General features: G+C 32.3%; 1 protein-coding gene across 3 annotated transcripts; it reads left to right on the top strand.

The window, feature by feature from the left end:
- The first annotated feature begins 1081 nt into the window (after positions 1 to 1081).
- Positions 1082 to 27722, top strand: LOC134706234 (calpain-2 catalytic subunit-like). 3 transcript variants are annotated; one of them, XM_063564988.1, is made up of 17 exons: positions 1082 to 1153; positions 3195 to 3461; positions 7698 to 8030; positions 8424 to 8555; positions 8975 to 9177; positions 9636 to 9816; positions 10629 to 10694; positions 11013 to 11086; positions 12728 to 12891; positions 13545 to 13646; positions 15972 to 16072; positions 16560 to 16759; positions 20098 to 20171; positions 20610 to 20720; positions 21162 to 21235; positions 22386 to 22612; positions 27318 to 27722. In XM_063564988.1, the coding sequence occupies exons 2-17, from the start codon at positions 3222 to 3224 to the stop codon at positions 27331 to 27333; spliced, it is 2298 nt and encodes a 765-aa protein (XP_063421058.1). In that variant the 5' UTR covers positions 1082 to 1153; positions 3195 to 3221; the 3' UTR covers positions 27334 to 27722. The 3 variants fall into 3 exon arrangements, with proteins under 3 accessions (XP_063421058.1, XP_063421057.1, XP_063421056.1); XM_063564987.1 differs by lacking the exon at positions 1082 to 1153 and adding an exon at positions 1200 to 1333; XM_063564986.1 differs by lacking the exon at positions 1082 to 1153 and adding an exon at positions 1203 to 1390.

Here is a 27722-nt window from a genome sequence, read left to right as displayed (position 1 = left end):
TTTCAAATATTCTACAACTATCTTACAATAGTCCAACAATATACTAATCAGATGAGACCTCATCTGGTAATTACTAGTTTGTCTTTATTTAAATCCATGTTTCTCTTCTCAAATCTTACATAATTTTAACGGATAAGAGCCTTTTGTAAAAGTCCTTGATTGCTTCATTGTAGTTGAAGAACATAAACTGCCAGCAGATAAAGTCGAAAGTCGTTTAAAAAATCATCTTCAGTGTTTCAAAAAAAAATAACATTTTCAAAAAATATCAATGTAAGATTTAAAAGAATAGTATTGCGTCTAGTATTCTCAAAATTTACTCTGAGTATAGCTGTTGATATTATACTATATGACGCCGATTGTATTTACTCTGAGTATAGCTGTTGATATTATACTATATGACGCCGATTGTATTTACTCTGAGTATAGCTGTTGATATTATACTATATGACGCCGATTGTATTTACTCTGAGTATAGCTGTTGATATTATACTATATGACGCCGATTGTATTTACTCTGAGTATAGCTGTTGATATTATACTATATGACGCCGATTGTATTTACTCTGCAGTAGATCTGTTGATATTATACTATATGACGCCGATTGTATTTTCTCTGAAGTAGATCTGTTGATTTGAGAATGTATGATGACGATTATATATATACTCTGAAGCTTATTTTAGAGTTTATGACGGCATGATTTCCTTACCAGTAGACTAATACTTTTAGCTTGATGTCAGTTTAACATTAAAGGGAACCAATTTTTCTGAAGGTCGAGAATTTTAAATCTTATATTATGAATACAATGGTATGCTTTTGTCCATTTCTGTGCTCTTCTAAAATATGATATGATAGATGTAAGTGCCTTCAATTGTACCTTTCATAACTAATTATAAAGGGTAGATTAAGTGCCATTCCTACAGATATCGCAATGTCACATTCCAATTCTTTAATACGTCATTAAGGATAATCTAAGCATAATTGAATCACGATTTTAAAACTTATTTTTAGAATAAAACAACCATACGTATCAATGTCAGAGTGACGTAAATCGTCCCTTTAAAATACTTCAATCATTGAACGCTTTTCGATTGCTTCTTCGTTTTTAAATAACCGATAAATTTCCAAACAAAGTTTAAAAAGAACATGTAAAAAGTAAATATCTATGATTGATAACGTTTATGTTGTTGCTTAGTGTCATATGTAAATAGTTTATGGTCAATGATTTTATTGAAATAAAGCTGTGGTTTTTAATTTTTATTGATTACGAGATAAGGTTCATTGAATATAACGGCAGTGGGTTCACTAAATCAACATCATTCAGGATTATATAATGTATGTATGAATATCAATAAGTTTTCTATAATATTGTGATTCTTTACACATTTTAAGGTAGGAAATCTATATGTATACATAGGTAATGACCATTTTGTGTTCATCTGTTTTCAGTGTGTTAGTTTCCCTCGGCAATCACATCACATCACAACAATTACAAGAAAACTTCTTAATTTTCATAGCTTAATACGAAAGTAGCGCATAACAATATCAAATTCTTAACTATCTAGTACTGTTTAACATATCTCTTAGTTATTCTTACCATTACACATTATGATATCCAACACAGTCAAAGTAGAACGCATTTAAAAAGTTGTATGTTACCGTATGGCCCATTTCAACATAGAGCAAAACCTATATTTTATAGTCAGCTATAAAGTGTCTGATCTGACAAAACGTGAAACAATTCAGTCGAAATCAGCTGTCTGATTTATAAAAAAACAAAAAAAGGAGTATGACAGATTACAACCTAATATAATGTGTCGGGTTAAACATTCTAATAGCGCTCTACCCTCCCTTAATATGGAACAGTGGTATAAGTGGTATACACCATCAGTGAAACCTATAAACATCGACTAAAAAGGGCGTAAGTTATCAGAAGGCACAAAACAAAATACAACTCACAAAAACACGTTGGAATTAACGAGTCTGGTAAATATAGAAAACACGAAAGGAACGCCTATTTCCGATACTGTCCGTTTTATATAGAAATAACGAACTGATGAAAGGAATGCCCCTTTTCGAGAACTTCGATTTGTTTTCTTCTGTGATTTAAGAGGCCTTTATTCAAATTGTTTTTTTCTTTTCTAAAAGCGCATATTGTGAGATTATATTTGTAAACAGTTAATTTATAGTTATGACCATATCAATGATAAACCATGCCAACACTGCTGACTAGTGGGCTTATGATACCCCCTGGGGAATAAAAACTCCACCAGTAGTGGCATCGACCCAGGCATTATAAATGAACTCATCATGGATACCATGATTGACTTACTTATTCGTAGTTAATGATAGCTAGTTCAGCTCTAATTTCAACAATCGAATTAACCATGTTTAGTAATTTATGGTTTGAACAGTTCAACACTAAATTAATCTGGTCGGGTGCTGTCTAACTATTTTACTTTAATGTTCACCTTTTCTTGATTTTTTATATCAAAGGGTTGTAATTTTTAAGAATAATGATTTCAAAAGAAGTTTTGAAATAAAATACGTCACCAATATTATTATACTTTGTATGCCGTTTTCTTTTCAATTTTTACCACGGATGTGTACCACTATATATGTTCGTAATGCAGATTATCAAGGAATAAATCCAACTGGCAAATATTGATGTTTTCTTTTGTCTTGTTTTTTGGGTGGGAGATGGGTTGTGGTGGCATGTATGTATATACATTGATGAACACATGTTGTACCCATTTTTTGTTAACCAACAAATATTCCATAATCTTGTTCCGTTTTACATGATTTTTTAAATATTTTTTTCTCTTAAATCGTTTTTTCCCCATTTTGTTCATTTTCAAGCTCCGTTTCTGCGTTTCAAGTTTGAACATGTAGCTGGTTTTTTTCGTCATGAATCTTTTTGATCCATCTTCTATGCCGTCTTTGTGTAGTTATTTATCAAATACGATTATCTGTTTTTTGCGCTAATTTATGGAATAAAAGAGCTGTATTTGCTCCTACTTAACATTATTTTATACACTTGATTTGTAGACCTAAACTAACCGTTGACGAGTTGTTTGGAGTTGGTTTGAAGTATTGTTTGTTCATTCTATATCATTTGCGACCACTTCAAATCATTCAAATATCAACAATACTCAAATAAATCATGAATTTTAAGGCCGTGCCTTTTTAATTGTAGAAAGAATTAAAATAAAAGGGAAATATCATGGGTTGTGCTGCTTCCTCTGATGGTGGAACCCAGTATGCATCACTGGGACAACATGGACAACAAAATGTCAGGAGTGAACCACACATAAGGAGCCAACAACCAACACCTTCTCAGCAAAATACGCAACATCAATCACCCCCACCTCAGCAGAATACGCAAGAACAACCACCACCTCCTCAGCAGAATGCACAAGAACAACAGCAGCCTTCATCAAACGAAGCACCACCGCCATACGAGGTAAAATAAAAGGTCACATTATCTGCAAGTGTAGTTCATTTATGGGAATCGGAGTTATTTTTCACGGACCTAGTACACATTATGTTTGGGTTTTTCTCACTGTGTTGAAGATCCGTTGGTGGCTTTCTGCTATTTTAATCTCTTTGATCGGGGCTTTGTCTCGTTGACACCTTCCTTATTTCCATTTTTAATTATATTAGTCTATCTATTGGTATATTATAGTTTCAATGCCTATAAGCCGTAAGCTTTTTCTTTTTCGATCACAGTTTTGATATACTATTATGATTAAAAGGAGGAGTAAAGCACTAAGAACTTGATCAACAATGCTACACGTTGAAACTACCCGGTATTTTTATAATCAGGATATTTTCTTAAATACAAACTTCGAAGACTATTTGTGAATGTTAAACATGAATGATGATGACATTATAATTTACATAGATATAATAAGCTAAAACCTTTTTTCGGTAACGCAACTCAAAACCATTGGAGGAACTACATATCTACTGAAATGGCTTACATGTTATTCAAGAGATTTCTTATAGTACACTATTTTATTTTCAGCCATGAATTATGACAAAAAAAACAGAAAAAGATGGAAAGAAATGAGAACTGGGCGGACACGTCTTTCATTTAATTTTGTTAAATTTATTTTTGTTTGTTAGCTTGTTATGTGTATGTTAAATATTGTTTATCTTGAATCATCTACTAATATTGGGAATTTATTTCCATATCACCATCAATCTTCGTGTGTAGGATATTCGTTAATTGTTTGTCGAATATTTATCGTTGAAGATTATTTTATGCAACAGTTGAACTATCGCCAACTTAGTTTTTTTATACAAATTGCTTATTTATCTTTCAGTTAATTGTGATTTATCCTTCAATCGAAATTCACACTAAAAATGTACATGTAGACATTTGAAATACGCTAAACACGTCCATTTTTATCCTTGCATCTTGCTTCTTTTGAGAGCGAATGGATATTTTCACATTATGCTTTGCTTTTCTATCAGTTCAATTTGTGGTAATCTCCAGTATGCGTTTCCCCTATTGCTTTATTGATACCTCTGCGCTTTCTGCTACAGCCAAAAATAATATTGAAGTAGCAGTTTTGATACAATCTCACGACGAACTTTAGCATTTTATCTGCGGGTTTGTGTGTGCTATAGGAGTCTCAGACTATCTTCGTTTTTTTTTATTACTAATCCAACTGTGTGTATCGTATCACAATTTTCCTTGACTAACATTCATTTTGAATACTTACTACCTGACAATCATATATATATTATCAAACATTTGTATTATTTTTTATTGGAAAAGTCTCATTTTGCATCAAGAAATCATTATTATTTGGAGCATCTTTTGAAATTTGTTTGAAATGTTGATCCTTAACATAAAATGTACGAGCCATATTAAGGAAACTATTTTTATTTGAAAGTGTCATGAAAGAGTTTAGTAACATGTTATATTGTATTTCTCCATAGTGCTATCATCATTTGTTTTTTAAAGTAGAAGAAAAAAATATATCAAAAAAGGTTGTATTAGTATCTTATATCATTACGCAAGATTATATTAAACGTTACGTTTTATTGAGTTATTTTTTTTTACCAGCCATCTTGTTGAAAACCTTCAAAACATAAATGTCAAAGCTGAATGCAGACCTTCAGTAATTATACTCTACAGGAATGGACATCTGGACTTGATTTTTATTATTTTCTTGACGACGAAAGTTATTTTAAGCTTTAGTTTAATATGTATATTGTAATAATTTATGCTTATAAATTAGAAACAGCTTAGGTTGTAACTCCTGCAAGTACAACCGACCTTAGATGGTTTAAAAAAAATTGGTAGTTTTGATTATTTTGATCCTATATAACTTTTGGAAATTTTCAAGCTTCTTTTCCTTATACTGACATATTAAAATTTGGTGACTATATTTCCCAATTGTGAACTGTCACTTTCTATGTAGCAAAATTGCAGCTGCATTTAGAGTATATATCATCTAGTTGATACGAAATTCAAGGGCTTTCATGTGCTATAATGATTTCCTTGATAGAGGTTTGCTGCTTACAAGGACACTATAAAACAAAGAATTCCAAATGATGAAGGTGAAATCGTACCGTCGTAAATTATACAGACGCTATTACGAATTGGTTGATCGTTATGGAATATCAGTTTCAGAGTTGGCGACGGACATGTTCACATTACTGTTACCACTATCCCATCCTATTTTCCTCAAAGGTGTCCTACCGATTCAGACTTGTCACCGGGTTCTGTACTTACACGAGCAACACAAACGGTGGAGCCACATGTGGAGAAGAATTTGCATTAGATCAACCTCATTTTCTTGTGGGGTTCGTGTTTCTCAGTTATTACTGTTATATGTCGTGTTGTGTTATTTTGTTTGTGTTTTCGTCTTTGTCTATTTTGCCATGGCGTTGTCACTTTATTTAAAACTCGTGAAAATGAAATTAAATGTTGATTTTTTGTATCTTTTGCATATCCCTTGGTTTTGGTCATGGATGCAATTAATTTAACGAATTAAAATAAAACGATTAATTTCCGCTGGACTCATACTGCTTAGATATTTTAATTTTTTCGCGGTCTTATCTGACGGCTAGTCCATGTTTGCATGTGGGCTGGTAAATCATCAAAGGCCCAGCTAGAAGTAAGTGTTTGCCTGTAGACTGTTAGTCCTTGGTGGTCTACCTGAAAGTCAGTATTTGCTTGCAGGGTGTTATTTCTAACATTTTTTTGGCCACTGGTTGGTTGCCTTGTAGTAAATGGTTGCCCGTAAACTTTTACTTCTCAAAAACCTGTCATGTAGTCAACGTTTGCTTGTAGACTTTTTATTTTGAGGCGGTAGTTGAATGTTTGCCTGTTGAATGTAAGTTCTCGAAGGCATGGCTATGGTCAAATTTTTGCTAATGCACTGACAGAACTCGAAAACCTGGCTATGGCCACATGTGTGCTTGTGGAATGTAAGCACCGACTGTCGGCCTTAAAGTCAAATGTTTCCTTGATGACTGCTAGATCGCAACGGTCTACCTTAAAGTCAAATGTTTGCTTGTGGATTGTTAATTATCAACGGTATGCCTCGTGGTCAAATGTTTGCTTGTCAAAATTAGTTTTCGCAGGCCTGGCTGTTGTCAAATAATTTATTGTACACTGTAAGTTCTCGAAGGCCTAGATATGGCCAAAAAGTAGAATATCAAAAATACTGAACTTAGAGGAAGACTAATGTTTGCTTGGAAATTATTAGTTCTCATAGGCCTGACTTAGGACAAATGTGCACTTTGGTTAGTTCGTGACGATCGGCCTACAATTCAAACTGTGTTTACTCTCAGATTGCAACGCTGCCGTGTAGTTGAAAGTTTGCTTGTGGATTAATACTTATCGACGGAATGCCTTATAATTTGTTTACCTACTTTTCTAAACATATCAACTGAAAAGTATAGAATCCGACTAATGAGTATTGATTCTTCATTTGGTATTATCCTCCCCAGTCCTATAAATATTTAAACCTTTGAGTCTCATATGTATAATTTTGTATTTCTTCAAATGTATGACTGACATTGAAACAGTTAATCTTGTACTCGATCATCGATTGAGTGAAACTAATAACATTACCTGATATGTTCTGCAGATTTGAAAATCTACATTTTTGAACGGGAGCTAAAAGATAATGCTTCCAGTATAAAGGCATGTCCTTTTGCACATATTTAGCCTGTGAAAAAAGCAGTATCATAATGCTTGCTTGCGATTAGGTTTGAATTCGTTCTTTCAGATAAATATCCTGTGAGACAGAAAAAATAGATTTATGAGTTTATCTATCACTGACATAAGCGTTATGTTTTACCTAGAATAATTCGTTCATCTAAATAATCCATGTTAAAACAGATATGCACATACGTTAGTTCAAAATTCAAGAACCAATGCATATGCCTGTGCATTCATCCTTAGCCTTTTTTTAATCAAACTTTAACCAAATTACATGTATTGTTATGTGTATGATTCACTAGCATGGTACTACCTTGCTTGTTTACATGAAGGCAGTTACGTGTGTACAATCAGTTTAAGTGTATATCCGAAACTTGATGGATTAAAAGTTAACATTCATTTTGGAAGGAAAAAATTCCATTTTATAAAATGTTGCTGATTACAAGCTCTAAAGAGACTAACAGTAATGGTGTGTGTTTACATTGTACTAAATAAATGTATTTTTTCTTTAAGTATAAATCAGAACCTGTGCCCATTGTGGCCGCCAAACCCAAAAGTGTCGATAAGAGTGGGCCAGTTGGAGTTAAAAGCAGTGATGCCAAAAGTGGAGTTGACCTTTACACTACTAACGATATGATGTTACCTGGACTGCCAGATTTCACGATAGCCGAGTATGTACCCACAGACATTGGAACAAATGAAATGTTCTTAGATTTTCGGACATCATCTGCAGATTTCCCCACACAGGATCCTCCCAATCCTGACGGAGATCTGTATACTGATTACGATTTCACTGTAGATGTTGCTTTTCCTAAAAGATCAGATTTAGAATGGAAAAGACCTATGGTATGTATCCATTGTAAACATACTCTAATTCTATCTTTTGTATTGTTTATATCAATATAACTATAACTTGCATTTCTGAAGTGGAAATTATTTAGGGAATAAATGAAACTGGATACATTATTATGCATTCTCTGAATCATATTATGTAGTGAAAATTGGTGTTTATGAACGAGTATACATGTAATATTTATGTTTAAAAGACATTGAGAGTTATTCATTAACAACGGGCAATTACCAAACGCCAAGTGACTAGCCGCTTTGTCAGATTTAAAACAAACATCAACATATATTGTGAAATCTCAAATACCTAAATCAGAACATAACACGAAAATACAATGTTTACTAAATACTTATTTTTTTCAACTTTAAAACGATTGAAACATTGTTTTACAGGACGTCGCAGAAGAACCTGTTCTCTTTTCAGAGGGGACAACTAGATTTGATATTGGTCAAGGTGAAGTAGGTACTTGTTGGTTTTTGGCTATGGTAGCCAATATCGCAGACAAACCAAGATTGTTACGAAGGGTAAGTAGAAACACATGTTTTCACAACCTAAAGATTAATTATTTTCAACAAACTTGGATATAAAACAAATTGTCTCATATGTAAAGATTACACAGACATTATTGTTGCTTTTTGAGTACAACTTGATTCAACTATTTTGTCTGTAAAATAAAAGTTTTTAAATCACGTAGTTGTATAAATATGTCAAAGTTGACTATGAACAGGCTTTTATTGTTTTGTGTCTGTAACATTTTCGTTTTATTTAGGCATTATCATATATCTCTGCTGGCACAATTCATGAGGTTACAACCAGCAGCCACTGAATCAATACAAATATGTTTTTTAATCAAAAGAAATTTACCTATTCTGAATCATATTCAAGCGGAAATTAATCAAAGCTTAACGAAGAGAGACAATGTGCATCCCCCTTTGTATTACAGGTAATTCCGGGCGATGCTTACAAAATAGGTTCAGATGATTATGATGGGATATTTCACTCTAGGTTCTGGAGATTTGGTGCCTGGAATGATACATACATAGATGACTTTCTACCAATTGTAGAGGAAACGAATATAGCTGGGGCTCACTCTGCAACAGATCCGAATGAGATGTGGGTAGCGCTCCTTGAAAAGGCTTTTGCGAAGTAAGAGCAACGATTTTTTCTCACATAATGTGCAAAACAAACTATGTTATTTCTTTTTTCATGTATTGAGAAAAATATATTTTAAGTCTACAATCAAGCCACTAGAAAATTAAATTTTCGTTGAAATGCAAATTCGTGAATAACATTTATTCACGGAATTAACAAAATTTGGTTTCCCAATATCGAAAATGATTCCGCAGTATCTGAAATGTTCTTTTTCTGTAGGAAAAAGCATACACCATCAGATCATGTTTGTGTGTCTTTTTTTAGGGGTTTTGAATAATTTTAGTGCGCAAGTTTTCGTTATATAGTTTGAAATTATCATCCATAACTTGTCGAAATCTTTTTTTTTTATACAAATTGAATCCATAGTGTTTATAAAGTCTTCATCATTTTCGAAATTCTTGTCTTACTTTTTATTAATATCATGAAATATTTCAATATGCTAATATTAATAGATTATATGGATCTTATGAAGAAATAACAGCGGGATTAACAGCTGACTCCTTCATGAACCTAACAGGTGGAGTAGCAGAGATGATTGACTTTAGGAAGACAAAGATATCATCCGAAAGATTGTTTCAAAGGTTACATAATGCCTTCCAGTGCCAAACTACTATGGTTGGGTGTGCTGTTCCGGTACGGAAACAAATCACTTATTTTTTTAAATTTATTTACACTGAAGACGTCTAAGAAAGATCTTTGTCGATTACAAAAATATAAGGAATATAAGTGCACGTCAATTAAAAACATCAAATTCATTAAACCAAAAAACAAATATATCCAAAAATAAAAGCGAAGGTTGGCCTTGTGAACAGCAGTTAAAACTGTCTTAAGTATGCATCAGTTCATAGATATGCATTTACAACTATTACAATTTGGTCTACATCGATGTTTTTTTTTAATTGTTTTTAACACATTGCCATACTGGAATCTTATCGCATGTATACACTGTGGTGCTTGCTAGTTGCTGAAGAGCGTACAGTGACCTATTCTCATAACTGATATTTGTCCTATATGCAATCATGTCACAGCGTTCAAATTTTATATTCATCATATTTACATAGATGTTTTCATAGAAACAACATATTTTAGGTCCATTTCAATCGTTTAATGTTGTAAGTTTGAATTTATAAGACGAGGTTATTAATAAATCAACCTCCGCTGATCTAAATGTGAATATTATTTATATATTTCAAACAGCGGTATACTACTGTTGCCTTTATTATTTCTATATTATATATGAACATGTAAATTAGGTAAATGTTTAAAAGGTTATAAAACAAGTATTATAAAAAAAAGATTAAATGCATTCCAGAACGAATATGCTCAGGAAAAATATTAAAACAATTGCTTTTAAAAGATCGTTGTTGATAAGAACAATCAATCAACAAAACACTTATATTATGAACATTATTATCAATCAATCACGTTCATTTTTGGTTTAACAGGGTAAAAATGATGGTAAATGTGGATTGGTAGGAGGTCACGCTTACTCCATGAACGGAGCTTTTGTCGTAAGTTAATCTTTATTTACAGTACATCACGAATGGTTAACGGTGGCGGAAATGGGGTGGGGGTTGGAGGGGGGATTGATGTAAGCAACAGAATATCCAGAATAATGAAGCAAATTGTGTTACTTGGAATCGGCCGATAAAATATTGTTTGATTTTTAACTGAGAGAAACTGTATTTATATATATTGTTTTTTTTAACTTATCTGCGAATCAAATAATGCATTATTTAATAAATAAATGTTTTGAATATAATAAGTATACTGTCCATATTATACTGATAATAAAACATATAAAAGGTAATATTTTTTCTCATTTAAAGGTTGGTGGAGCTAAGTTATTAAGAATAAGAAATCCTTGGGGCAACGGAGAATGGAACGGTCCATGGAGTGATGGGTATGTATTTCTTTTCTTTTCTTTCAGGTGACTAGCAAACGTTGTGGAAAAAAAGAGACGTAGTGCTGTACCAGCTAATTGTATTTTCTTTCCCTGCAAAGCGCTATAATAAATATTGTTCCTTGAAATTAAAAGTAAAACAACAAAATAAATAATGAACTCAGAGGAAAATTCAAAAAAGGAAAGTCCCTTATCAAATGACAAAATCAATAGCTCACACACATCTAACTAGAGGATAACAACTGTGATATTCCTGACTTGGTACAGGCGTTTTCCTATGTAGAAAATGGTGGATTGAACCTGATTAAAAGCTAGCTAAACCTCTCACTTGTTTGACAGTCGCATCAAATTCCGTTATATTTACAACGATGCTTGAACAAAATAAACAGACATAATAGGCAAAAATTACAAAAATGGGGCCCTGTACTACATTCAACATTGTGTTATCATATTAATCAATATAAAACAAACACATGTAACAAAGAAGCACAAAAGGAGCCAACCTAGCTCGGTCGGGGATTTCGCATATAGGAACGATTATAGTATCAACGGTTATGAGGCATTCTAGCTCACACTTCTGTCTAGGCGAATCCTTCATCAAGAGGGTCAATCTTCTTTGATACTTGTTATTTCGAGGTCTTGATCTAGTGAATAAAATAATATGTGTAAATTAATTATTCTATTTCAGCAAATTAAATTGATCAAGTTAATTCAAACAAAAGTCTTTATTTTATCTTATTAATGTGAGGGATTCTTTTTTTTTTTTATTATAAATCTTAATTGTGTTAAAAATTTTAAACTTTATTTATTAAAGTAAAAAAAAAGACTCTTACTTTCATTTTGATTGAATATCCGTTTCTCAATTTTAAACTTTTTTTTTTCACTTTCGATCTTTTATATCTGGGCGTCACTGTTGATTTTTGTGTGGATTAGGCGCGTTTTTGGCGTATTGAATTTTAAACCTGAAGCTTTATCTATTACTCATGTTTTTCTTTGTCTAATATGTTTTCATATTTATTTGTATTGTAGTCCTGTAATATTATGTTGTCATCTCAATGTTATATTTAACTTTGCCATTAAAGTGCGAGGTTTATCATGCCACAAAACCAGGTTCAACCCACCACTTTTATTCCCCTTTAAAAGTGTCCTGTACCAAGTCAGGAAGATGGCCATTGTTATAATATTGTTCGTTTATGTGTGTGTTGCATTTTAACGTTGAGTCGTTTGTGTTTTCTCTTATTTTTGAGATATTGAGATAAGACGTGGCATGGTACTTGTCTATCCCAAATTCATGTATTTGGTTTTCATGTTATATTTGTTATTCTCGTGGTGTTTTGTCTGATGCTTGGTCCGTTTCTGTGTGTGTTACGTTTCGGTGTTATGTCGTTGTTCTCCTCTTATATTTAATGCGTTTCCTCGGTTTTAGTTTGTTACCCCGATGTTGTTTTTTGTCCATGGATTTATGAGTTTTGAACAGCGGTATACTACTGTTGCCTTTATTTAAAGCAACATCACAGGTATATTTCAAACATATTAATGTTTTTTGGGGATACTATATATTAAAGTATACTGAACTTTGCAGTATAAAGAATAAATATCCTGTGACCACATTTTTCTAATTGGATAAAATACATTTGTTAGGAGCCCTGAATGGGATTCTGCCCCGTCAGACTGTGTTCCACCACCATCAAAAGACGACGGAGAATTCTATATGGATATTGATGATTTTTTTGGATACTTTGAAGATTGTACCATTTGTAATCTAACACCGGATTTTGACAGAGATGGAAACCCTAATATGTTAAGTAAGAATAAGCTGCAATATAGTACCTTTTACAACACAGATGTGAATAGCACAGAAATGCCCAAAATATATGCACAATTGATATGAAAAATTAACGATATAAAACTTTAAAGTATGAATATATTATCATATTGACATCGGATTTAAAAAGTTTTTTTTTTTAAAGGGAACGAGCAAACTAATAAATGACGGAATTAATTTTGAAGTCTCAGCACAGAAAAGTAAAGATAAAGTTCAAATCTACTTGACGAGATGACGAAAATTTAGTCCTGGTATCTATGATGAAATTATTTGAAATATATGTTGTCAGCATTCCTTTACAACACAGCCATAATGGTAAAAAATGCAAAACAGTACAACTGCGCAATAAACAATGGTGTATAGCTAAGGACAATCATGTAGAATCATAAAGATTGATAAATAATTCAGATTATTTTTCGATCCTTTGAATTTCTTTCTAAAAACAGGCTATAATATATGTTAAATATTATATATAAACACATCCTGTTTTAAAGTGACCATCTGTTGATCAATTATAATGATAATTTTGATGTCCGTATACAGCCTTCACTCATGAGTTCAACACACAGGGTATAGTTAGTTGTAAAAGTGAGAAAAAAGTTTAATATGTTTTCTTTCTTGTTTATTTTTCAGACTACGTTACGTGTATATATGGAGACTGGCGTAATGGAAAGAATGGCGGATTTGAACAACGAACAAAGAATCCATGTTACTCTGTTACACTAGGCGATGAAGGTGATACAAACTGTAAAAATGTATACTAATACGCCTTAGAAATCTTGATAGAATATATGCGAAGACGATAGAGATTATCAAATAGTTTGTCTGCAAATTTAAATGAATTTAGTATTACGAAAGTGGGGGCAAAAGATACCAGAGGGACAGCCAAATTTGTAGATCGAAAATAAACTGACAATGCCATGGCTAAAATTGAAAAGGACAAACAGACCAATAATAGTACACTAGACAAAACATAAAAAAAAAAAAGACTAAACAATGAACACCACCAAAAATTTGTTTGCATAATCTGAAGACCTTAATATTCTATAGGAATTGTTAAAGCTTTAAGTTCTAAAAACTGCATCATGCTGAGAAAAAGAAAAAAAAAAAACCATCATCACATATACAAAGATGGAAGTTTTGTACGCCATACGAAGGCTTACTCCACAAATGACTCAAAAGTGACGTTCGAATAAAAAAACGTTAAAAGGACATAAAAAATTCAAAGTTTAAGAGGATTGAGAATGTTTCTGATTGGAAATGCATTTAAGGTAATCTATTCCTGTTATTGAAAATCAAAGTTTTGTAAACAGAATAATCATGAACATCTATAATATTAAAATAACGAGGTCAAATTTGTCAGCCGTCATCACGTAAAGACGCTGAATCAAAGAATTCAACTTTATATATAACTTATATAGCCAATAATTCAGAAGTTCCGGGTCGAATCCGATACCGATACCAATAGTATACTTTTTTACAATTAAAATCCCTATCTGTTCAACCAAATTTTACAATTTTCACAGCTTTCTAAATATTTTACCTTAATAGTTATCAAAGGTACCAGGATTATAATTTAGTACGCCAGACGCGCGTTTCGTCTACATAAGACTCATCAGTGACGCTCATATCAAAATATTTATAAAGCTTAACTTCATAGAAACCAGGTATATCCTGAATCGTCCATGTATCAGCTTTCTACATGCCAGTTTTCAACAGAGGTTTAAAATCACATAAAAAAGAAAAGGTCTTCCAAATAGAGGTACCACTAAAAATAACCCCTGGTTTTCTGAAAATCTTAAACTAGTAACTATGGAGTGCATTAATCCTCAATTTTGAACGTATACTCATAGACAAGTAAATTTTAGCTCAAAATGGTCTTAATATATTTCTCTTTCACCAGAAGTTTCATTTCTGCTAATTTGTTGGTTAGTTTAAGTAAACAATGACATCAAATGCACTATTTTTTGTCCGAGTAGGCCTACTTTCACATACGTTCTAAATTTGAGGGGGTAATTGGTGGGATGACACCTAAATTCACCTGTTACCTATTACCTTATCTGTACGTTCCCCATCTGACAGACGCACCACCAAACGCTGTATTTAGAATTTTGCTATATACACTGGTCGTTATCACAGGGTTGACACTACTAAATTCAATCATTGTCAAATTGTTCCCGATTGTAGTACTTTAATCAGTATGACTTTCCAAGATGACAATACGAATAATAAAAATCTGGACTTAAAATAAGGCGTATAGGTACAGTATGTACAGTTTTCAATTTGTTAGCCAGAATGGCGAATCAAAGAATTCAACTTTATTTATAACTCATAAAGGACAATGCTGTTGATTAAAAAATACTCCTTTCCAGACACTTTTGTTTTAAAAATAAAATTAATAATACCATAATTGATAAGTTCGACGGGTTAATTAGTTATCAAAAGTACCAGGATTATAATTTTAAACGCCAGACGCGCGTTTCGTCTACATAAGACTCATCAGTGACGCTCAGATCAAAATAGTTAAAAAGCCCAACAAATACAAAGTTGAAGAGCATTGAGGACCCAAAATTCCAAAAAGTTGTGCCAAATACGGCTAAGGTAATCTACTCCTGGGGTAAGAAAATCCTTAGTTTTTCGAAAAATTTAAAGTTTTGTAAACAGAAAATTTATAAAAATGACAATATAATTGATATTTATGTCAACAACGAAGTGCTGACTACTGGGCTGGTGATACCCTCGGGGACGAAACGTCCACCAGCAGTGGTATCGACCCAGTGGTGCCAGAAAGATTTAAAACAGAAAGATGTTGAAATCAGAGAAAACTGTGCATCTTATAATCGGCATGACTTTGTCAGATGACAATACCAATATTAAAATAAGGCTTACGCATATTTATATTTTTTAATTCAGTCACAGACCGTCGATATCACGGGTGTGTTCTAGTATCAATAATAATTAATGTCGACACAGAAGTGTTGAATGGTGATACCTTTGTGGATGTGTATATGTGAACAATGTTTTAGGATCATTGTTTTGTACATATATTTCTTCTTGTAGCTATGGACGATGAAGGTAAAGTTGCCCTTGTTGTTCAGATAGTCCAAAGAACATTAGAGAGTAGGGATGATGTCGCAGATGTCAGATGCGATCTATTCAAGGTATGTCCTTCATAATGTCATCAATACTTTTAATTTGTTGAAATGTTCCGCATAATGTTAACTAAGCTAGTAGAGTATTGCTGTGTATTTGTTGTTGTTTATTTACCTACTTTTAGATTTGTTTGGCTAGTTTAGAGAAATATGAAAAAATATATTGACAAAATGGACATGTGCAAAGTGTTATATGATGAAAAGAAAAGAACATAACTAACGTCTACTTATCTTTTAATGTGTATGCCAAAAATTTGGAACTCTAAAAAGAGTGCTAGCTTTTGTGTTAATCCATTTAAAAAAAATATCAACGGCATTTGATTGTTATATAGCATTGCACGACAATGGCTATATGTGATGAAGACAGGGCGTTACCGTGTGTTCATACATCCAGCACAGTTACTTGAACATTCCTTTGTAGGAGTTTTGTGAAGGTAAATGCATGTCAAGTCATTATCCATTAGGTATATGGTATCTGAACAAATTTATATTGTAGGTTCTTAGCAGAAACGGCCATTGCGTTTCCCTGGAACTGTTAGGTGACAAGTCTAATTTATACATGGGGAATGTACAAAATACATACAGATTCCTTGTTGAACCAGGTTCATATGTGGCTATACCCTCGACATTGGAAGCTGGATACGAAAAAGAGTTCCTGATTCGATTGTTTACCGCCGGTCCTCTGTCAAATCCTCAGTAGGTTTTATGTTTGATAATGCAAACAATATAGATAATATACTGACCGACTTTAGAAACGCAGCACTTGATTATTTTGGTGTTATTTTTGAATGAATGTGTCACCTTCAAAAGCGATGACTGCCTGTTACAAACGCCAAAATGATTGTCAGAAACGTCAACAAATTCTGTCTAACATGTATTGGGGTCTGTTTTACATCTTCTGGTTTTGCATTTAAACAACCAATTAATTGGTTTTGGCAATTATACGGTTGGAACTTGAGGGCTTTAAAAGTTTTCCTTCAGTCGATTCTTTAGTAATTCAGTTGATGGGAAACATTTATGGCATAAACCTATACTCTATGGCACTCGAAAATTTGATTAGCAGTTGACGTTGCGGCCGTTAACATGTCTGGTAAATGACGTTGCATAATCATATTCTGTTGACGTTTAATTGTCACTACACGTTGATCTGTTCATTGATGGCCACCAACAAATCTTTTCTACTTGTATCGTTGTCGGAAGGACAGTAAGACGAGTTTCCGAAGTCATACGGTATGGTTACAGCACGTTTATGCTTTCATGTTTGCAGTATTCTTAAGGGCTAATTCAGGTTTTTATTTCTCAGTCTTTGCAAAATGTAGATGTAACATTTTAAAACTGATTTAAGTGAGGCAAAGGATTGAAAGAACTGTTTTATAAAGCAAAAAAAAATGAAACAATCTTTCATGGATCCAAAATTTCGCTTTAAGAAATTCGTGCGAATTAAAAAATTCGGTATGTTTAATAACCACAGGTAAGTCCGATTTTGATTTTTTGTAAAGAGAAAGAAGCATGATAAGCATGAAAAATAGTTTTGAGAGAATCAAACAAGATTTGGTAAAAAAAAAAATGAGAGTTGCGTTTCTAAAGTCGTTCAGTATACGTTAAAATTGTAATTTCAGTATTACAAGTTATCTGTATAATATATATATACACCAATACTACCTACACAATAAGGTGTCTTTATTTTCATTCTCTTCTCGAGACAATGCCGCCTATACAATGACGAAGCTTTCCAACTCTTTTCATTCAATGCAATCATGCAGTACTGATTTCCTGTCAATGCTGTCCATTCAAAAAAAAAAACCATCTGTGGCTCTTTTAATCAGCAACGTTTGAACAATAAGGTTCATTTATTGCATATTTCATGACAATGCTGTTCCTAGAATCCAACCGAATCTTCTCTTGTCAATACTTTTTATACAATGGGCTGTCTTTTTCCTACCAGTATTAAATATACACTGGGGTATCATGCTGACTCTATCAATACTGTCTGTTTTATATCTCTTTTTTTATTAATACACTGAGGATAGAAGAAAAAAAGAAAATCTCTTCTCCCGTCCATGCTATCTTTCTATCTTTTCTCCTATCAGTAAGAATAATACTATTTTTTTTATCTGCCTTTTTCTCCCATCAATACTGCCCATTCACTGAAGTATCTTGTCATGTTAGTACTTTCTATAAATAGTTATCAAAGGTTCCAGGATTATAAATTAGTACGACAGACGCGCGTTTCGCCTACATAAGACTCATCAGTGACTAAAGCATATTACTGGATTCTATCCTCTCAATTGAAGCACTAACACTCGATTCCTTCAATAGTATAAACGTACTATGAAACAAATATAACAATAACGAACAACATATGTTCCACATAGCCATGATTTATTCATGCAAATACTGTTTTAGGGGTATAAACCAGTTTTACGTTACCACAAACCTTCCCTTTTTCTATATCAGATGTCGTAACGTCGTTACATGTTTAAAAACAGTTAAAGTTTGGCTAGTAAGTAGATTTTCATCAATTTTAGTTACTAAGTATTATTAACGCTTTTATTTGTTTTTATGAATAGTACTTGCACTGTTTAGTCTGTTTTTATTGATATCCATTTGACGTGGCTCGATACTTTTATATCCCGTCATTCTGTTATTGTCCTGTGATAATTCTCATATTCTTGTCTTTCATTTGCTAATGTGCTTTGTCTATGTGCCTTTAATTGTTTCTTTGAAACATATGACGTGGCTCTGTACTTATATATCCCGTTATTGTACTATTGTACTACATTTTTGTATGCTTGTCTTTCAAGTTTGTTAATATGCCTTTTTATGTTTCTTTAATACATTTATGAAGTGGCTTTGTACTATGGTAAATTTGTGCATTCTTGTCTTTAATGATTGCTAATACGCGTGGTCTTTATGCCATTATGTAATTCTCTGTTACATATTTGTTTGTTTTTATAGTGATTAAGATTAACCTATCAACATAATGTTGACAACTGTACCCATATTGTTTTACATTTTTATCTATAAGTCTGTAAGTTTTGTTCACACATCGTTGTCGATATAATGGAATTCGATGCGACTGTCATACCAGTGACTGGTTAAGCTAATTTCTACATAAGAAAATATCTGTACCAAGTCAGGAATACAACAGCTGTTATCCAAACCTTTGTTGTGTTTGATGTGATTTTGCCAATAGATTAGCAAATTTTCCTCAGAGCTCAATATTTTTGTGATTTTAATTTTTAATGGATTTTTTTTGTAAATGTAAAACATACAGAATTGTATGGTAAATACTGACGTGTTAGTCTTCCTTCTGAACACCTGAGTTCTTGAAATTGACATACTTTCTATAATGATATAGGTTTGAACAATCATTTAATTTCCGTAAAATATTCATTTTATATATCATGCTATGGGTATGATCAGATGAAATTTTTGAGTGTTGTTTTCCTATTTTTACAGACCTTTGTAGAAGCCGCTTATGGTGGACTAATATTCCTCGAAGGTATCACTAGATCTAGTGTGTTTCCCGGCCGATATTGAAATTCTTGTCAATATTTGTATATTTCGAAGGCATACTGAACGTTTTACACTAGGTCAATAGTCGATACGTTGGTACTGACCTGGTTTATTACAAACCACTAAATCACTCGTTTAGAAATTAAGAAATAATTTAGAAACAAAGGTTTCAAACCCTTCAGATAATTTGGCCTGAAAAGCTAGATTGCTTTTGATATTACTTTAAATCATTTTTGGTCAAATTTCTTATAAAATTTTTGTTTCCATATATTCGATTTTGTGTCTTTCTGGTAAAATCAAGTTAAGACAAGCGCTGTAGTTTTCACTTTCTTTTTAAAACAATTCTTCAATATCAGTAAAATTTACATCTTTATGCCATGTTACTGGTTAGACAACCTATATAAAAACATCTCATCAATTGGAATGCTTTCCATAGTTCGGTCATTGACAATAATACCATATCATTTTATCTTATATCTGTCTTGCTATTGTTTAAATCAATCATTTAATTTCAGTGAAGTAGACAATATAACAATAATGACAGGAAGGGGAAGAAATGGCGATGAACCAGCTGAAAATTCAAGTTATAGTAAGTATTTGTACTCATAAATACTAGAATTCACGCTTCAATACTTAAGTCATATTTTATAGTTAGTTTCGTACTTAGTGACACTCACATTACGCTATATGTATAATAAGTTTTTTGACTCACAAAAAACAAAACTATAATCTAGTATATTTTGTACTCAATTATATTTAAGTCAAGTTCAATTTAAATCCATTAAAATAAACACAACTTTAGACTACTGATGTATTTGGTCGAGGACGAAGCTCATCTTACTGAATGGATTTTACAAATTAGAATTAGTGTTGTATAAAAGTACAGAAACGATAAAACATGAATATATTGCTTAAAGAAAAAATATTTAAAAAAATCTGAAGAACATCTTTTCGATTTTTAATAAAAATTACATTCATTTGGTTTCCTACAAAATTCTAAAGAAATACAACTAAAAAATTCTTGCAGAATGTACCAAATGCTCAGTTGGTGCATTTCAAAGTGGTTTTAATGCCGGAGGACAGATAGCGTGTGAAGGTTTTGCAAAGAACCCACAGTACCTACTGACGGTCAATGAAGGTAAGTACAAATTTGTGTCAATGTGACTGAATATGGCGTTCAACCAAAACCCAAAATTAAATATTTATTTCATTTGTTATTGTTATCGATGTAGTTTTACAGTAGCTTTGAAAAAAAATATCATGCTAAAAGTCTTGAGACACTCGGAAAAGGTTTGGAACCTTTATATTCTTTTTTACACTACAAATAGTACAACTAACTTTTCGAAGTATGAGAACGTAAATTTAAAACAATAAAAAAAAAGTAATTAAATAAGAAGCAACATCGCGTCAAAGTGAACAGGCATATATTTTAGTCTGTTAGACGTGTGTTTTGATTTAAATCTTTATACAAAAGTCAATGAAAATGTAGGATTCAATGACAATGCATGGATTGAAAAAGATCAAATAATGAATACGTTGTCGTTGATTATAAATGTTAGTTAACCTCTTACTATTTCAGAACAAACATTAAAGGTCGAAGTTATGCAACCAGAAAAGGACGATGGATTCGCACTTGGTATCAAATTGTTTGAAGTAAGTTTATCTTTTGAATTGTTCAAATAATTTTTAGCTTTACTAAAAATTCGCCTGCTGTTTTAATCTCGAAGGAAGATCAATAAATAAAGCAAATCTTCTACTTTCGGTTATATCTTTTTTCTCAGTGTCACTTGGATATTAGAGAAACAAGTAGTCTTTGAGATGTTGGATATTGAGCGATAAACATATCAATAAATTTGAATGTGAAATAAGAGAACGTTGAAAGATGCTATTTCGTTTTTTCTTTGATACATATTTTTTTTTGAGGACTTAACTAATCATTTGATCAATCATGATAATAAAATGTACTCATAAGAACTTATCTTCAGATTAATGTATTCACTTGACTCTATAATATAGGTGACAGACATGACATGCTTACTTATCGGAGTTTCTCAGCGGGACTTGTATCTATTTGTATTCATAGTGCGTCATTTTTTTTATGATTTTATTCAATTGTTTTTGTTATATGTTTCTTTTTAGCCTATTTTTCAAATGCATTTTCTGTCGTTGAACATATTCGAAATAGCCTTTAGTAATGATGAAGTATATGAAGAAATACGGTATTCATCAATAAGTCAAACACATAGAAAAAACCCAAAGGGGTAACTAGTGGTAAACCAACGATTATATTAAACTCAAAGACTTGACAAAAATGCAGTGGCTATAATCAACAATGTTTAACTGGTAAATAATTCAAATGCACAAGAATGACTCGTCACTAACGCACACGTAAATAAAGATGTATCAACATAGGCAAACTAGCGATATACAGATTAGCAATAGTCTTTTAAACTAAATGTGTTTCTAGGCCACATCTGATATCAGATCGAAGTTTACAGATATATGAAAAAACCAACAGACAATTGGTTGCTTTAATACTTGATCAACCCCTTTATTTGCCTATCACGCCTCTGATGGCTTGAAAGAAATATATCCTTCATAGAAGTCCTTCATAGGGCCTTTAATGCCGACCGGCATGAGGAGGTTAGGTGAGGTGAGGTGAGAAGTTCTATAAATATTCATCAGTAAACATGGAATGTAAAATCTCACACAGAAAAGTATCAGACAACTATAAATTTATCATTCAAAAAGTTACTATATTTAACGATTTTATAGCGTATTAATAATATTCTTGAATATACAGGCTCCTGGAGATATTTTCCCTGCTGATTACGACTGGCTAAATGACAACTATGGCAATGCTTTGAGAGACAGTGAGGGTGGTGATGGCCCTTTCCAATTCGGAACTTCTGTAGACACATGTTACACAGTTTACCCGGGAACATATATACTACTTATTCACTGTGATAGTGAAGCGGATGAAAACGATTTTTCTGTGGCAATTTATTCAGAATGTCCAATTGAAATGGAGTAAGTTACCATACAAGTCTAAAGATGAATATAAAGTAAATTAAAACACTTTCATTTTTGAACCTGCATTACCAAAACCTAAAACTGACCAATAAATCATTAGTTAGTCTAATAAATGATTGTTTGTCGTAAAAAGTAAAACACCTTAAAGGTCATAATATAACATAAATTTAATCATATGGTTAAGTTTTCTGAATCCATATCGTAGAGAAGATAGAACGAGTAACATAGAGAATGATGGTGGGTTAAATTTGCAATAGTAAACGACACCTAATCAATTAACTTTTCATTCTTCCAGTTCAATAAATGAATTAAACACATGGTAAAATAGTTTCCTATTGACTCGTGATTTTCTTTTATGCTGAATGAACATGACGATAATCGGTGTTTATTTACATGTTTAATAACATTAATGGTTTCATATGCACATTTCATCAATAACTGACCCGAGGCTTTACGCAAACGTTAAATAACTGGTCAACACAAAAAAACATAAACAAAAAATATTATCAACAACACAACTTCTAGTAATGCCACTTCAGCCAGATTATTTAACAAAAATGCACGTGGATATCCACAAATTTTCCCGTGCAATGCCAAAAAATGACTAACTTGTTTTAGATTAACTTCTCAAAATATTATAAGGTCAACAGTGAACGGGAGAACCTTTTCGCTCTCCTTTTCCTGTGATATTACCTGAAAAACTCAAAACCTAATATATGTGGTAACTTGAACCCAACCTAAGTGTGGTATTCCATATGTGGGACAGACGGGACGAGAGCATTTCAGAAGAAATCAAGAACATCTGTACCGCTTTCGTAGACCCAAACAATTCAAAAGTTTAGTATATCAGCATTTAGATAAGCATAATCATAATCTGAAATATATAAAATTCCAACCGCTCGAAACCGTTCAAAAACAACCAGGAGAATCACACAAGCAATTTGAAAAATCACGCGAAGTTCGCGAATTGTTTTGGATAAAAAGACTTCAAACAGCTTATCCTCTCGGTCTAAATGATAAAATATTAGGGCAGGGGAACATATCTAAAACTCATATCGATGACATTAATATTGTTGATAAACGACTTAGAAATAATAGGTCTCATGGTAAACGCAAGAACCGCAATCAACGTATTAAACATCGTATAAATTATACACTTGCTGATCTGTTATCTATAATAAAGAATAATGGCAGACATCAAGTATTATGCAAACTGGGTCAGATACCTATAAGTAAATTATATGCTATTTTTCTTGAGTGTGATAAAATTTCTTTTTTTTAGCCCATTTTATGAATACACCCGTATTATTACAGCCTTTTGTCATCACAGGCTTTTTCCTATTATTGATAAACCTGAAAATCGTAAACGACATTTTCTCAAATTAAAATATATAAATAGAGGTATTGATTTTATTAATTTGTCTAGCATATTCAATGACTCTTCTGTCTATAGCTTAATACCTCCATATTTTGATAATATAGAACAACCCATTATTTCGTATTCTTATAAAAAAAACGAGCAGAAATTTGATTTTCAATTATACGTCAATTACAACAGACGCCAATATAGAAAATAATGTTCCTTCCACTTGAGATTGCGAAACATCTAGTTTAAAATATGTTCCCTATGGTCATATTATCACAGGAGACCTCAACATAGTCGATGACCGTGAAGTCATAACTTTTCTAAAGAAAGGACCGAAATACCGTCCTCCATCTAAAGACTGCCTATTGTAAAAATTGGTGCAAACTTGAAAAATCCGATAAAAAATCTTTAGACAGTTATTTGAATAAAATTATGAATACTGTTGATATTCGAATATCTCATTTAGAAAACAATTCTGAAATTAATAATAGGAACCATGATATACCCATTTCTAGAATAAAAAACAAACTGAAAGGTACTCGCAGAGCGGTTTGTGTTCGTACCGGCAGACAAGGCAGCAAATAATGTAGTGGTGGTGTGACGCATATACTACACGAAGGTTCTTCAAAACGAAATTATCAATTCCTCTACATTCAGGTCAGTGCACACCACAGAGAGTCAAATCGTTAACAAGCATACCAATGCCACTGCCCAGCTAAAAGCATCTTCCGAACATTTGAAAGTCCCTACCATGTACTGGTTACCGAAATTACACAAAAAACCATTTAAATTCCGTTTCATCTCCGCTTCGAGTAAGTGTTCTACTACTAATCTATCAGTGCTTCTAACCACCTCCCTTACTACTATCAAAGAACTGGTTATTAACTTTTGTAATAAAGCTTATGAAAATAATGGTATTAATTATTTTTGGAGTGTTAAAAATTCTTTAGAGGTTTTAGATAAATACATGCTTTCAATGGTCCTTACAATTCTGTTGACAGTTATGATTTTTCTACTCTGTACACTACACTTCCACACAATCTTATAAAGAAAAAGTTTTTGTATTTGATAAAATGGTCTTTCGAAAAATCTCATTGTAATTTTATTTGCTGTAACGCGTTTAAGGCCTTTTTCTGTAACGAAAAAGGAAAGTATGCTAGATACACTTACTGGAAATGTGAAGATATGATTGAAGCTTTAAACTTTTTGCTTGATAACATTTATGTACGTTTCGGCGATAAAGTGTATCGTCAGGTAGTAGGTATTCCTATGGGCACCAACTGTGCCCCTTTAATAGCAGATTTATTTCTATATTGCTATGAATCTCAGTTTATGACCAAACTCAGTAAAGACCCATCATTGTTACATTTGGTTGATACATTCAAAAATACCTACCGTTATCTGGATGATATTTTTTCGTTGAATAATCCAGAGTTCTCTAAATATACTTCAGAAATTTACCCAAACGAACTTACTTTAACTAAATCTAACATAAACAGCAGCAGTTGTCCTTTTCTAGATTAAGACATTTCAATTTCAAACGGGAAACTTCACACTAAAATTTACGACAAAAGAGACGATTTTTCATTTCCTATTGTTAATTTTCCTTTTTTGGACGGCGATGTGCCTTTGGCTCCATCATACGGTGTTTATATATCGCAACTCGTTCGGTTTGCCCGTGTGTGTTCTGATGTCATAGATTTTAACGAACGTAATCAATGCATCACTGGTAAATTGCTGTGTCAGGGATTTCGATACCATAAATTACTTAAAACTTTTACTAAATTCTTTCATAGATACAAAGATTTGATTAGTAAATTTGGCTATACCTGTAGAAAGCTTATTAAAAATGGTATTTCTCATCCTAAATTTTATGGTAATATTGTACTTAAAGCGAGGAAATCACTATGTGATCCTTGTAAACTCATCGAACCTTTAAACAAACTTATAAGTAAGGGTTATCGTACCAATATTGTAATTAGATCTCTGAATATAGTTCACATTGGCACTAATATTGATTTTGTCATTAGCAAATTAAAACATAACTAAATTTCATTATCTTTTGAGGCGAGATGTATAGGGGACACAGCCACGTTAACTTTTATTTCTATAGAAGTAGCTCTTCACTATACTACTACCTGTCGATACATTTATTTTTGGCATTGCACAAGTCATGTCTTCTTTGACTATTAATGACGTTAAAATACTAAATCCATGTGATGTGTTTTAGTCGATTTTAGTCTCTGATGCATGATTTTTTACTATTAATTGGTTTTGGCTTTTAACTAGCTGTCAGTAACTGCGGGTACTCTCAAATCGTATTTTCTTGTTAATTCGACCTGTTGATACTGTTTATAATGCTTTTTTGTCATTTTTTCTTTATATGGATCTTGTCTGTATACCAGCTTTGATTATTTGTAATATCTTCAATTTTTCACTTATTCTTACAACATTTGTATAAACTTCAAGATTATAAAAAACAGGTTTTTTTCTAAAGTGAACATTGATTGGTTAAATATTTCTCAGTGTGTTTGAATTTGTTTGTTAGCCTTTTGGTCATGAATGTTTGTCTCTAATATTTAATTAACTGTGCATTTGTATTCAGATATCGCAGATCAAATTTATTCGTTCATTGTGTAATCATACGTTTTTTGATTGAGTTAAGTCTGCCAATTGATGTTTTTCTATGTTGTGATGTTATGCTATTGTTTCAGAAAAAGGGAGAAGGTTTGGGCCCATTAAAACGTTTAATCCCGCTGCAAATGTTTGCACCTGTCCTAAGTCAGGAATCTGATGTACAGTAGTTGTCGTTTGTTTATGTAATATATACGTGTTTCTCGTTTCTCGTTTTGTTTATATAGATTAGACCGTTGGTTTTCCCGTTTGAATGGTTTTACACTAGTAATTTTGGGGCCCTTTATAGCTTGTTGTTCGGTGTGAGCCAAGGCTCCGTGTTGAAGGCCGTACTTTAACCTATAATGGTTTAATTTTTAAATTGTTATTTGGATGGAGAGTTGTCTCATTGGCACTCACACCACATCTTCCTATATCTATAAAGTATAGCAAATTCCGACCAGGACACCAGGGGTTATGTTACTAACTACTTGAGAGCAAATGAACATCTGATTTGCATATGATTTCTGTTTTGGTCAGACAGCTAATACATTCATAATTTTTTTTTTATTCTGATACAATTAAGGATGATTTGTACCATGCTCGTCTTCACAAATAATAAAATAATTAAAAAAAACCAACAAAATCTAACATATAGCACGCACACGTTTAGTGAGAGAAGGAATAATTCAAACTATAGCTTATTTTTTGTTTCTCTTTCAGATCGGCACACGTATAAAGGGAGATAAAAGAATATCATTGTTTGATGGTTAAACAAAATATATCTAAGTTTTGAAATAAATACTGAAATAGAAGAATATTGTTCAACGTGGAAATAAAATAATCATTCCAATGTTAAATACATGCATTCTAAACTAGGACAAAGAAACTGTCTTCCTGCTCTCCTTCAGTAGTATTATCATCAGCAATTGATAAATAACCAGGTTACCTCTTTTCATACCCTAATACATCCTGATATATTTTGAATGGAAAATATTCATCCGGTTTCAGACAAAAATGGATTTGTATACGACAATCTATGAAAAAAACCCAAGTATTTCATAATTGACTCATCTGTGATATTTTCTTTTACATATTATTTATTGAGAATTAAAGTTACCATTTCTA

This window comes from Mytilus trossulus, chromosome 2, assembly GCF_036588685.1.
Source record: "Mytilus trossulus isolate FHL-02 chromosome 2, PNRI_Mtr1.1.1.hap1, whole genome shotgun sequence".
NCBI classification, from domain to species: Eukaryota; Metazoa; Mollusca; class Bivalvia; order Mytilida; family Mytilidae; genus Mytilus; species Mytilus trossulus.
Note: the sequence above shows the minus strand (reverse complement) of the source record. Positions and strands in the feature narration are given on the sequence as shown.

Excerpts from the sequence above, each read along its gene's own strand:
- LOC134706234 (XM_063564988.1), top strand. The coding sequence starts at position 3,222 with ATGGGTTGTGCTGCTTCCTCTGATGGTGGAACCCAGTATGCATCACTG. Across the intron at positions 9,817-10,628 it reads TGGTTGGGTGTGCTGTTCCG|GGTAAAAATGATGGTAAATG; the intron begins GTACGGAAACAA and ends TTGGTTTAACAG. Across the intron at positions 10,695-11,012 it reads CCATGAACGGAGCTTTTGTC|GTTGGTGGAGCTAAGTTATT; the intron begins GTAAGTTAATCT and ends TCTCATTTAAAG.